Source organism: Mobula birostris, chromosome 19 (genome assembly GCF_030028105.1).
Source record: "Mobula birostris isolate sMobBir1 chromosome 19, sMobBir1.hap1, whole genome shotgun sequence".
Classification (NCBI taxonomy): Eukaryota; Metazoa; Chordata; class Chondrichthyes; order Myliobatiformes; family Myliobatidae; genus Mobula; species Mobula birostris.
In genome coordinates this window covers 5777866-5791770 of record NC_092388.1, presented here as the reverse complement: position 1 = coordinate 5791770, position 13905 = coordinate 5777866, and the positions used below count along the sequence as shown (strand labels likewise).

General features: G+C 48.0%; 1 protein-coding gene across 4 annotated transcripts in view; it reads right to left on the bottom strand.

The window, feature by feature from the left end:
- LOC140212405 (retinoic acid receptor beta) overlaps nucleotides 1-13905 on the bottom strand; it is a 273300-nt gene that overhangs the window by 35826 nt on the left and 223569 nt on the right. For all 4 annotated transcript variants that reach the window (XM_072283157.1, XM_072283156.1, XM_072283158.1 and 1 more), the window contains one exon: nucleotides 2642-2818. In XM_072283157.1, the coding sequence (XP_072139258.1) occupies nucleotides 2642-2818 (177 nt within the window). The remainder of the gene's footprint in view (nucleotides 1-2641; nucleotides 2819-13905) is intronic.

Here is a 13905-nt window from a genome sequence, read left to right as displayed (position 1 = left end):
CTAGCGGGATGGATGCTGTGGGCAGCCGGGAACAGCAGGATGGATGCTGTGATCAGCAGGGACTAGTGGGATGGATGCTGTGGTCAGCCGGGACCAGCAGGATGGATGCCGTGGGCAGCCGGGACTAGCGGGATGGATGCCGTGGGCAGCCGGGACTAGCGGGATGGATGCTGTGGGCAGCCGGGAACAGCAGGATGGATGCTGTGATCAGCAGGGACTAGTGGGATGGATGCTGTGGTCAGCCGGGACCAGCAGGATGGATGCCGTGGGCAGCCGGGACTAGCGGGATGGATGCTGTGGGCAGCCGGGACCAGCAGGATGGATGCTGTGATCAGCAGGGACTAGTGGGATGGATGCTGTGGTCAGCCGGGACCAGCAGGATGGATGCCGTGGGCAGCCGGGACTAGCGGGATGGATGCTGTGGGCAGCCGGGACCAGCAGGATGGATGCTGTGGGCAGCCGGGACTAGCGGGATGGATGCTGTGGGCAGCTGGGACTAGCGGGATGGATGCTGTGGGCAGCCGGGACTAGTGGGATGGATGCTGTGATCAGCAGGGACTAGTGGGATGGATGCTGTGATCAGCAGGGACTAGTGGGATGGATGCTGCGATCAGCAGGGACTAGTGGGATGGATGCTGTGGGCAGCCGGGACTAGCGGGATGGATGCTGTGGGCAGCTGGGACCAGCAGGATGGATGCTGTGATCAGCAGGGACTAGTGGGATGGATGCTGTGATCAGCAGGGACCAGCAGGATGGATGCCGTGGGCAGCCGGGACTAGCGGGATGGATGCTGTGGGCAGCCGGGAACAGCAGGATGGATGCTGTGATCAGCAGGGACTAGTGGGATGGATGCTGTGGTCAGCCGGGACCAGCAGGATGGATGCCGTGGGCAGCCGGGACTAGCGGGATGGATGCTGTGGGCAGCCGGGAACAGCAGGATGGATGCTGTGATCAGCAGGGACTAGTGGGATGGATGCTGTGGTCAGCCGGGACCAGCAGGATGGATGCCGTGGGCAGCCGGGACTAGCGGGATGGATGCCGTGGGCAGCCGGGACTAGCGGGATGGATGCTGTGGGCAGCCGGGACCAGCAGGATGGATGCTGTGATCAGCAGGGACTAGTGGGATGGATGCTGTGGTCAGCCGGGACCAGCAGGATGGATGCCGTGGGCAGCCGGGACTAGCGGGATGGATGCTGTGGGCAGCCGGGACCAGCAGGATGGATGCTGTGGGCAGCCGGGACTAGCGGGATGGATGCTGTGGGCAGCTGGGACTAGCGGGATGGATGCTGTGGGCAGCCGGGACTAGTGGGATGGATGCTGTGATCAGCAGGGACTAGTGGGATGGATGCTGTGATCAGCAGGGACTAGTGGGATGGATGCTGCGATCAGCAGGGACTAGTGGGATGGATGCTGTGGGCAGCCGGGACTAGCGGGATGGATGCTGTGGGCAGCTGGGACCAGCAGGATGGATGCTGTGATCAGCAGGGACTAGTGGGATGGATGCTGTGATCAGCAGGGACCAGCAGGATGGATGCCGTGGGCAGCCGGGACTAGCGGGATGGATGCTGTGGGCAGCCGGGAACAGCAGGATGGATGCTGTGATCAGCAGGGACTAGTGGGATGGATGCTGTGGTCAGCCGGGACCAGCAGGATGGATGCCGTGGGCAGCCGGGACTAGCGGGATGGATGCTGTGGGCAGCCGGGACCAGCAGGATGGATGCTGTGATCAGCAGGGACTAGTGGGATGGATGCTGTGGTCAGCCGGGACCAGCAGGATGGATGCCGTGGGCAGCCGGGACTAGCGGGATGGATGCTGTGGGCAGCCGGGACCAGCAGGATGGATGCTGTGGGCAGCCGGGACTAGCGGGATGGATGCTGTGGGCAGCTGGGACTAGCGGGATGGATGCTGTGGGCAGCTGGGACCAGCAGCATGGATGCTGTGATCAGTAGGGACTAGTGGGGTGGATGCTGTGGACAGCCGGGACTAGTGGGATGGATGTTGTGGTCAGCCGGGACCAGGTGGGCCAAGGAGCCTGTTTCTGTAATGTATGACTCTATTACTCTATGACAGAGCAGACAGACGGCACCCTTTCCCCAAGGCGACAGTCACCAAAACCAGAGAGCGGAGGAAGGTATGGGGAGGGCGTCAGGGGTCGTTTTTTCATACAGAGTGGTAAGTGCATGGAGCACTCTGCCAGGGGTGGTACATACAGAGGTAAGCACGTTAAGGTTGTAAGACCATAAGACCCAGGAGCAGAATTGCATCATGACCCATTTATTATTCCTCTCAACCCATTCTCCTGCTGTCTCCCTGTAACCCCTTACTAATCCAGAGCCTATCAACCTCTGCTTTAAATATACTCAATGACGTGCCCTCCACAGCCGTCTGCGGTAATGAATTCCACACATTCACTACCCTCTGATGAAAGAAATTCCTCCTCATCACTGTTCTAAATGGATGTCCCTCAATGTTGAGGCTGTGCCTTCTGGTCCTAGACTCCCCCCGTGACTGGAAACATCTTCTCCACTTCCACTCTACCAATATTCGATAGGTTTCAATGAGATTCCCCCTTATTCATGTCCAGAGCCGTCAAATGCTCCTCTGATGACCAGTTCCTCTCATTCGAGGTGTGGTACTTACCAGGATGTCCAAGCAGGCAGCTTTGAGAAGAGTAATTTGATCTGCAATGGTCAAGCTTGTGAAGCCAGGCAGCCTTTTAGCGAACTCCACTATTTTGATAATGCACTTTGTGGCAAGTTCACTGAATTTGTCCCACAAGCCCAGGTCAAGCCGTACTCGGTGGTCAGCACTGGAGTTCTGTAATCAACAAAATCATTGAATGTATAATCACTGTGAAGGAAGTGTACATTACTAACAGACTAGTACAGTGTATCGATTCACATAAAGACCAGAACTTAAACTACCGCTGGCCAGAAACTTTATAATTTAATTTAGAGATACAACATGGTACGAGGCCCTTCTGGCCCAACAAGTCCGCCCATGTGACCAATTAACTTACTAACCCGTACATCTCTGGAATGTGGGAGGAAACCAGAGCACCCGGAAGAAACCCACGAGGTCACGAGGAGAGAGTACAAACTCATTACAGGCAGCTGCGGGAATTGAACCTGTGTTGCGGGTGTTGTAATGGTGTTACTCGTGCTGCCCATGCATCTTATAATCCAATAAGAATAAGATTTTCTTTGTAAGTTAATAAAATTTAATAAACTTAGTAGAATAATTTAATGGATAGATTTTAACAAAAATACCTTTAATGAAATGTATTCTAAATCAAAGTTGCAAGCTAAGTGGATTCTCACAGAAAATAAGGATCAAGAATCAACTTTATTCACCATATACATTTACATGTATTAGGAATTTGCAGTGGTGTGTTGGCATGACATGCAACAAGAAATAACATCCTATAATTATAAAGAATAAAGAATTACATAAAAAATAAAGTTAGAGACTAAAGTACATATGTGGAATAAAATGTGCATAAATACATAAATACTCATAAATACAATATAAACAGCATTATGAAAATGTGCTTTGAAGTGTCTACAGTGCAGTGACTGGCTGATGGGATTAGTTGATCAGATGAACTGCTGGAGCAATAAGCTTTTAAGACGGCATAAACACAAGAGATTCTGCAGTTTGCTGGAAATCCAGAGTAACACACATACAATTCTAGAGGAATTCAGCAGGTCAGGCAGAATGCATGGAAAGGAATAAAGTGTTGATGTTTCGGGCAGAGACCTTCCGTCGTATCTCAGGAATATAGGTCTTGGCCTGAAATATCGACTCTTAATTCCTTTCCAGAGACGCTGCCTGACGTATTGAGTTCCTTTAGCACTTTGTGTATTTTCAGATGGCATGAAGCTTTTTTCGTTTTCATTGCTCTTTGGGTCTCAGCTTATGGGTAAATTCAGACAGGACTTGGTAAAAATAGGAGGGGCAAATGAATTTTGATGGATGATTTCCAAAGCTCTCCATAGCCACATCTTTCTTCATAGAGATCAAGCTCCATCGTGACCAAACTAATTGAGATGGAATGGAAAAATGCATCATCACTCATTATTTCTTTTATTTAATGGATAACGTTTATTGGTGAACAGCCTGTGAAACTGTACATGTCAGAGAACTGGATTAAAGTCATATTCAGAATGAAACAATGAAGCAAGTCCCATGTGGGTTCCTTTATAATTACAGTGTTTGCAATAGCGTGGTTAAGTGAATACAACTTTTGACTTTAATTTATTTTTTATTTTTATTTAGTGACATAGCGATGCAACAGGTCCTTCTGGCCCAATGAGCCATTAACGCCCAAATACAGGCCCTTTGGTCCTGGACTCCCCCACCATAGGAAACATCCTCTCCACATCCACTCAGACGAGGCCTTTCAGCATCCGATGGGTTTCAGTGAGGTCCGCCCACATTCTTCTAACTGCCAGTCAGTACAGGCCCAGAACCATCAAATGTTCCACATACCGTAATCCTGTCATTCCCAGCATCATTCTCGTGAACCTCTTTTGGACATGCCTGCACACCTCTTTTTACATAAAGCCCTGTTCACAATACGCAAAGTGCAGTCTGACAAATGCCTTATGAAGCTTCAGAATTATATCCTTGCTCCTCCATTCTAGTCCTCTCAAATTGAATACTAACACTGCATTTGCCTTCCTTACCACTGCGTCAAGGTAACCTCTAGGGACTCCCAAGTCCCTTTGATGTCCAATCCGATTTTCCAATTTACCTGCACCCTCCATGACCATCGTAACATTGCCCTTATCACATGCCTTTCCCACTTCCTGTTGAGATTTCTATCCCACATCCTGGCTAGTGTTCGGGGCGCCTGTATATAACTTCCATCAAGGTCTTTGTACACTTGCGGTTTCTTAACTGTACCTGCAAGAATTCTACATCTTCTGATCCTATGTCGCCACTTTCATTTTTACCAACAGAGTCTTCCCACTCTCTCTGCCTACTTAACTGTCCTTTGATACAAGGTGTATCCTTTGGATGTGCAGCTCCCAGCTGGATCTTCTTTCTGCTATAGCTTAGTGATGTCCGCAATGTCATACCTGCCAAACTCAAACTGCGCGACGGGATCATCTACTTTATTTCGTATACAGTGTGCATTCAAATATAACACTCCCAGTCCTGTATTCATCACCCTTTTCGATTTTGTCCCCCATTACACTTTAACTCATCCTGCTGACTGGAATTTTGCCCTATCATCTGCCCATCCTTCCTCACAGTCTCACTACACACTTCCTCTGCTTGTAAACCAATTGCCCCTTCCTCAGCCCTGTCACTCTGGTTCCCATCCTCCTGCCAAATTAGTTTAAACCCTCCCCAGCAGCTCTAGCCAACCTGCCCGCACTGATACTTGTCTCCCTCAATCAAGTGTAACCCTGTCCTTTTTGTACAAGTCACACCTTCTCCAGAAGAGATCCCAATGATTCAGAAGTCTGAAGCCCTGCCCCCTGCTCCTGCTCCTCAGCCACTCATTCACCTGTACTATCATCCTATTCCTGCCCTGACGAGCACGTGGCACTGCGAGTAACCCAGAGATTACTGCCTCGGAGATCCTGCTCTTCAGCCTCTTCCCTAACTCCCTATGCTCACTGAGCAGCACCTCTTCCCACTTTCTACTGAAGTCATTGGTGCCAATGTGCACCGCAACCTCTAGATGCTCGCCCTCCCTCTTGAGAACCTTCCGTAGCTGTCCTGAGACATCCTGAGGCCTAGCACCTGGGAGGCAATACATCATCCTGGCTACTCTTTTGTGGCCACAGAATCTCCTATCTGTCTCCCTAACTTTTGAGTCTCCTATCGCTATCGCCTGACTTTACCCTTCCCCGCTGAGCCCAAGGGTGAGCCGCTGTGCCACTGGCTTGGCTGTTGCTGCTGTGTTCTGTTAGGTCAATCCCCTCAGCAACAAGCACATCCAAAGATGTATACTTGTCTCTGAGAGGAATAGCCACAGGCGAGCCCTGCACTGAATGCTTACTGCCCTGACTTCTCCAGGTGGACATCTCACCATCTCCGGTCTGAAGCCTGCACTCTGGATGTGACCACTTCAGTAACCACATCCTTAGGCAGTGTTGCTTGTTAGCACAAACAATGTATGTTTCAACGTACACGTGATAAATAAGTGAATTTGATCCACTGAGTGTCTCAGGCTTCGTGCCTTGGCAAGTGACAACACACATACATTCCAGCAGGGGTCACCAGAGAGCAATCAATGCAGTGGGCCACTGTGGGATTCTTCAGATTCAGATTCAAATTAATTTAGTTCAAAGTTCAAAGTAGATGTTATTATCAAGAGCTTCATTTTCTCGTGGCCATACCTAACTAATCTATAGAAGAATAACTATAACAGAATCATTGAAAGAACTGCCTAACTAGGGTATTCAACCAGAGTGCAGAAGACAACAAACTCTGCAAATGCAAAAGAAGAAACAATAATTGTAAATAATAAACAATAACTATTGAGAGCATGAGATGAAGAGTCCATAGGTTGTGGGAAGATTTCAGTGATGGGGCAAGTGAAGGTGAGTGAAGTTATCCCCCCTGGTTCAAGAGCCTGATGGTTGAGGGGTAATGACTGTTCCTGAACCTGGTGGTGCAAGTCCTGAGACTCCTGTACCTTCTTCCTGATGGCAACAGCGAGAAGGGGGCATGGCCTGGGTGGTGGGTGTCCTTGATAATGAATAATGCTTTCCCGCGACGATATTTTATGTAGATGTACTCAATGGTGGAGAGGACTTTACAATGCTGGACTGGGCTATATCCACTACTTGTTTGTAGGATTTTCCATTCAAGGGCATTGGTATTTCCATACCAGGCTGTGATGCAGCCAGTCAATATACTCTCCACTACACATCTATAGAAGTTTGTCCAAGTTTTAGATGTCACACTGAATCTCCGTGAACTCCAGAGGAAGTAGAGGTGCTGCCGTGCTTTCTTTGTAATTGCATTTATGTAATTGGGGTGTATGGGGTGTCAGGGAGGGGTAGCACCTCTGGTGGGGGAACATGTCACGTCCTTTTCAGGGCGGTTAGTCCACCTTTGGTCCCCACCTGGCACTCAGCTCTCACCTGTGGCTCCCCGTAGTTGTTTGCATGCGACAGCGGCCACACCCCGGACAACGGCTTTGACAAGTCAGCTAAACCAGGTGAGGGTAGCCGACGGGTCTCAAAGCCTCGGTGAGATAGGGAGTTGTCTATCCCAGCATGTGAAGACAGACTCCGGTGGATTGAGCGGACGAGACCAATGGAAGGTCCAACGGTCAAGAAGGCAGTCTCTGCAAGTGTCGTGGAACGTGTAGAGCAGGACAAGACACAGAAGGCGTCCTGGTCATCCACTGCACCTAGTCCCATCCCCAGCCGTCTCAACTCCTGTCTTGCCACTGGATCCAGATGGGAATTGGGAAGAGAGAGTGAGGCTGACGCTGTGCAACTCTCCCTCACTTAAATCCAAATCAAGCGCTAGTCTCGACACCATCAATGGTGTCAATGTCCTCATCGACGACAATGATGGACGAACATATGATTTATGTGCTGGGCCCAGGACAGGTCCTTCGAAATAATAACACTGAGGAATTTAAAGCTTCTGACCCTCTCTACCTCTGATCCTCCGATGAGGACTGGCTCAGGGACCTCTGGTTTCTTCCTCCTGAAGTCAATAAGCAGCTCCCTGGTCTTGTTGACATTGAGTGAGATGTTATCATATTTATCACATGTACATGGACACATACAGTGAAATGTGTTGTTTGCATTAATAACCAAAGTATCCAAGGATGTACTGGACGCAGACACGAGGAAATCTGCAGATGCTGGAAATTCAAGCAACACACACAAAAAATGTTGGTGAACACAGCAGCCCAGGCAGCATCTATAGGAAGAGGTACAATCGAAGTTTCAGGCCGGGACCCTTCATCAGGACACCAGCATTTTTTGAAGGATGTACTGGATCAGCCTGCAAGTGCTGCCACAAATTCTGGTGCCAACGTTGCCTACAATTCTCGGTAGAACAACACAGAACACAATAAACCGATCATACCAAACAACAAACAAGCCCCATTCCTCCCTCCCACACACAAACATGGTCCACCAACCCCATGTTTGTGGCCTCCAGTCTCTTGCGGATTCATAAATTCACAGACCTTGGGCCTAAACCTTCCACCTTTCCCAGAAGACTCGAAGACTCCTGGTCTGGCATTTGGGCCTAAATTTTCAGAATTCCAATTTACCTTTGGGTTTTGATCTTCGGTATCAAACCCAGGCGTTGCCGATGACAACAATTGCAGATTCCAAACTCCAGGCCTCAATTCCAAACTCACCAATGATGGGTCCCCAAGACTAGGCCTTGGTCTCTGGATTTGCTGATTACGGTAGCTCAGGGTCACCATTACTCATGTCACTTGCCTATTGACTTGCTGATCGGGGGGTGGGGGACACCAGCTTTCGTCTTCAAAGATTCAAAGTACATATATTATTAGAGTATGTATACAGAATACAACTCTGAGATTTGTCCTCCCATGAAACAAAGAACCACCCATGGAACCCATTCAAGCAAATGCGAGGAAAAAACAATTATGACCAACACAAAGAATATCAAACATCAAACCAATAGTGTTCAGTTTAGTTCAGTTCAGCACTGCGCTACTAGCCAATGCAGGAGCAGGACCATTCTTCACCGAAGTGCCCCAGTCGACATTGATTGCCCCGAGCAAACCGGGTGACAGAATTCAGGAACGCATGCAACATGTTCTCTCTGATCCGCCAGCCCGACATCCAACCTCGGATGTCTTTCATCCTGGCCTTTGAATGCAGAAAACGGAGAGCAGAACAGAGGACTATACTCCGGCCTGGCCTCTAACTCCCCCACATCCCCGACCCTAAAGCCCTAGCTCCCCTCCCTGTCTCCAAAACCATCCCTACAAATTAAAAAAAAAGACAACTAAGTAACAACCTGTGGTAAATTATCTCTGTAAACAGTGAAGACAGGAGCGAAGGCGAAGCTAATTGGAGGGCTGAGCCATGCAGGTGCATTGCGAATCTGAAGTGTAACATGTTGGAGACAGCCAGGGGTCACAGATGAAGTTGGAGTGAGTGACTCAGAGAGGAGGAGTCACCTGGGTGCAGGGTTGGATCGCTCTAGGCACCGTGCTGATTTGGAGAGGTCAAGAACGGCTTTGGACTGGGCGTTGAGGTCTAGGCCCAGAGCGTATCACTGCAGTGGGGCCCCGGCCCCAATGTGAGGTGCCACCTGCTGTTTGGACAGAGTAGACTGGAAAGGCAGGGTGTCAGGTCTGGAGGCGAAGGTCAGGCCGATTTTGCGCTGAGGATGTGAGACTGCCCGAGCTGTGCTTTGTGTTTGCAAGCTTTGCAACGATTTGCCCCTCTAATAAGATGAACTAAGACCGTGACTCCGGGCTGCTCCGGGCAATTCGGTCTGTGGATTCACATCGGTTTGGAATGCTGTTGCTTGCTGCTATTGTTTGCATGATTTGATTTTTTTTCTCTTTCTCTTTTCATAGTTGGGTTCTTTCGGGTTTCTTGCTCTGGGGCTGCCTGTAAGCAGACAGATCTCAAGGCTGTGTAATTTATACATACTTTGATAATGAATATACTTTGAACCTTTGAACTAAATCTGAACAATAATCTTAACGGAGACTGCAGCTCAGCATCATCTTGTCTCCCTCAATCCCAAGCCCGAGTTCAGATGTATCTCTCTTCCTGCCCATTTACTGGGGAATGCAAACTCCAAAGTCATCAAATCAGAATAAAATGTGTGCCCTGATGTGGCTGAGAGTTTATTCTTATGACAGAAATGAACTACAGAGTGACTAAACTGGCACGCTAGTGCAACACGTCACAGCGTTGGTGATCAGAGTTCAATTCCCGCCACTGTCTGTCCGTGAGGAGTTTGTATGTTCTTCCCGTGACCGCGTGGATTTCCCCGGGTGCTCTGGTTTCCTCCCACATTCCAAAGACGTACCAGCTAGTTAGTAAGTCGTATGCATACTACGTTGGTGCCAGACGACACCAGCACATCCTCAGGCTGTGTTGGTCTCTGACGCAGATGACGCAGTCATCTAACACAAGGCAGTCTGCAGACGCTGGAAATCCAGAGCAGCACACACAAAATGCTGGAGAAAGCCAGCAGCTCGGCCAGTATCCATGGAAATGGATAAACAGCCGGAATCTCAGGCTAAGACTCTATACCAGGACTGGAAGGGAAGAAGGAAGAATCTAAAATAAAAAGGTGGGGAGAGAGGAAAGACGATAGCTTGAAGGTGGTGGGTGAAGCCAGGTAAGTGGGAAAGGTGAAGAGCTGAAGAAGAAGGAATTGATCAGAGAGGAGAGTGGGCCACAGGTGAAAGGGAAAGAGGAGGGCACCTGGAGGTGATAGGCGGGTGAGAAGAAGTGGAAGTCCGGAGTGGGGTATAGAAGAAGAGTGGAGGGAGAGGGAATTTTTTTTTTACCAGAAGAAGAAATCAATACTCATGTCGTCAGATTGGAGGCTATCCAGACGGAATATAAGGTGTTGGTCCTCCACTCTGAGGGTAGCTTCATCGTTTCACTTTAAGTTTCAATGTTTTGATGTCCATGTGACACAAAAAGCTAATCTTTCTTTAAGTTATTTAGAGGTTAACTTTTTTCAGAGTGGACTATTTACACATGACCTGATACCCTAACCTGAAGAGATGTATAGGCAGCCAACCCATGGTCGGCAGAGTTTCAGCTTTTGCCTTGTTCTCGGGTCTGGTAGATCTCCAGATCTCCCTGCTAAAAGCAACCCGGCTTGTATTTATTTTGGTAGTAAACCACAAAAGATCCCACACTGAGCTATCAACTTTCAAAAATGCTCTTGGCAGAGGCTCAGAGGAACATTCTACAGGCCACCTGGGGGCAAACAGAATTCATCTTGTGTTTAAAGACAAAGCAGAGGTCTACTTTTGCTGAAGATATTATGATTGACAAGCAGAAACACATCTGACGTTCACTCGCTATCCACACAAACACAACTAAATCTGTACGTCAGTCAGAGAAAATTGGGAAGGTGGAATTTCCAATGCAATCTGACACGAAATACATGACAAGTTTAAACATTTCAGTTCTTTTTAAAGCTTCAACGTTAGACTGTCACTTCTGTATCCTCGTAACCACCATCATGAGACACGAAAGTCTAGAGAATGAATTCTCACCCATTCTAACACAATTAAAAGGGTACTTATGGTATCTGAAGAGTCAGGCATAGAGAACACTACAGCACAGAAACAGACCTTTTGGCCCATCTAGTCCATGCCGAACTATTATTCTGCCTAGTCCCATTGACCTGCCCCCCAACCAGAGACCTCCATATCCATCACATCCATGGACCTATCCAAATTTCTCTTAAGTGTTGAAATCAAACCCGTGTCCACCACTTCCTAATTTGGAGTATTTTGTACGGTTTTGGTCACCTATCTATGGGAAAGATGTAAATAAGGTTGAAAGAGTGCAGAGAAAATTTACAAGGGTATTGCTGGGTCTGGAGGATCTGAGTTATGAGGAAAGATTAAATAGGTTAGGATTTTATTCCTTGGAACGTAAAAGATTGAGGGGAGGTTTGACAGAGGCATACAAAATTATGAGGGTATAAATAGGGTCAATGCAAGCAGGTTTTTCCACTGAGGTTGGATGGGTCTACAACTAGAGGTCATGGGTTAAGGGTGAAAGGTGAAAAGTATAAGGGGAACATGAGGGGAAACTTCTTCACTCAGAGGGTGGTGAGAGTGTGGAATGAGCTGCCAGTGCAAGTGACGCATGCAAGCTCGACCTCAACATTTACGAGAAGTTTGGACAGGTACATGGATGGTAGGGGTATGGAGGACTATGGTCAGGGTGATGGGAGTAGACAGCTTAAATGGTTCAGCACAGACTAGATGGGTTGAAGGGCCTATGACTCTATGATATCCACTGGCTGCTCGTTCCACACTCTCTCCCCCCACCCCCAGCTTAAACAGTTCACCTTTCACACTAATCCCATGAACTGTAGTTCTATTCTCACCCAACCTCGGTGCAAAAACCCTGCTTGCATTTACCCCTCATAAGCTTGTATAAGGGGCATAGGGAATTTGAAATGGCACACCTTATTCCATAATAAAAAGCTTTTGAGTGTATAAACGAGGGTTCCCAACCTTGTTTGTACCATGGACCCCTACCATTTACCAAGGGGTCTGTGGACTCTAGGTTGGGTACCTCTTGTATAAAACATCCCTTTTGTAGAACAATCAATTTCAGTATAAAGGAAATCATAGACCAGTTAGCCTGATCTCAGAGGTTGGGAAGATGTTAGGGTCAATTATTAAGGATGAGGTTATGGAGTACTTGGTGACACAGGACAAGGTAGTACACAGTCAGCATGGTTTCTTTCAGGGAAAATCTTGTCTGACGAACCTGTTGGAATTCTTTGAGGAGATTAAAAGTAGCATAGGTAAAAGGAATGCAGTGGGTATTTGGACTTTCAGAAGGCCCTTGACAAGGTGCCATACATGAGGCTCCTTACCAAGTTAGGAGCCCATGGTATTACAGGAAAGTTACTGGCATGGTTAGAGCATTGGCTGATTCGTAGGAGGCTGTGAGTGGGAATAAAAGGATCCTTTTCTGGTTGGCTGCCAGTGACTAGTGGTGTTCCGCAGGGGTTGGTGTTGGGACCACTTCTTTTTATGCTGTATATAAATGATTTAGATGATGGAATAGATAGCTTTGTTGCCAAGTTTGCAGACGATACGAAGATTGGTGGAGGAGCAGGCAGTGTTGAGGAAACAGGTAGGCTGCAGAAGGACTTAGACAGATTAGGAGAATGGGCAAGAAAGTGGCAAATGAAATACAATATTGGAAAATGCATGGTCATGCACTTTGCTAGTAGAAATAAACGTGAGGACTATTTTCTAAATGGAGAAAAATTCCAAAAATCTGAGATGCAAAGGGACTTGGGAGTCCTTGTGCAGAACACCCTGAAGGTTAACTTGCAGGTAGAGTCGGTGGTGAGGAAGGCAAATGCAATGCTAGCATTCATTTCAAGAGATCTAGAATACAAGAGCAAGTATGTGATGCTGAGGCTTTATAAGGCACTGGTGAGGCCTCACCTTGAGTATTGTGAACAGTTTTGGGCCCCTCATCTTAGAAAAGATGTGCTGGCATTGGAGAGGGTCCAGAGGAGTTTCACAAGGATGATTCCAGGAATGAAAGGTTTATCATACAAGGAACGATTGATTGCTCTGGGTCTGTACTCGCTGGAATTCAGAAGGATGAGGGGGGATCTCATTGAAACCTTTTTGAATGTTGAAAGGCCCAGTCAGAGTAGATGTGGAAAGGATGTTTCCCATGGTGGGAGAGTCCTGGACAAGAGGGCACAGTCTCAGGATAGAGGGGCGCCTTTTCAAAATAGAGATGTGGAGAAATTTCTTTAGCCAAAGAGTGGTGAATTTGTGGAATTTGTTGCCACATGCAGCTTTGGAGGCCGGGTCATTGGGTGTATTTAAGGCAGAGATTGATAGGTTCTTGATTGGATATGGCATCCAAGGCTACGGGGAGAAGGCCGGGAACTGGGGTTGAGGAGGAGAATTAAAAAGAATCAGCCATGGTTGAATGGTGGAGCAGACTCGATGGGCCAGATGGCCTAATTCTGCTCCTATATCTATGGTCTTATGGCCTTCATCTATGCAATAGGCTTACAAGAGAGAGAAAGTAGCATCTCTTATGATGATGCTCTTTTCACTCCTTTTGGTGCACGTCTTACACTCCCTGGTATCTGAAGACAAAGAGAAGACAGAACATTGTACTTTGAGGAATCAAATCAGAATAAATTGTAGGCAGAATAGAGTTGTAGATTCAGCCAAAGTG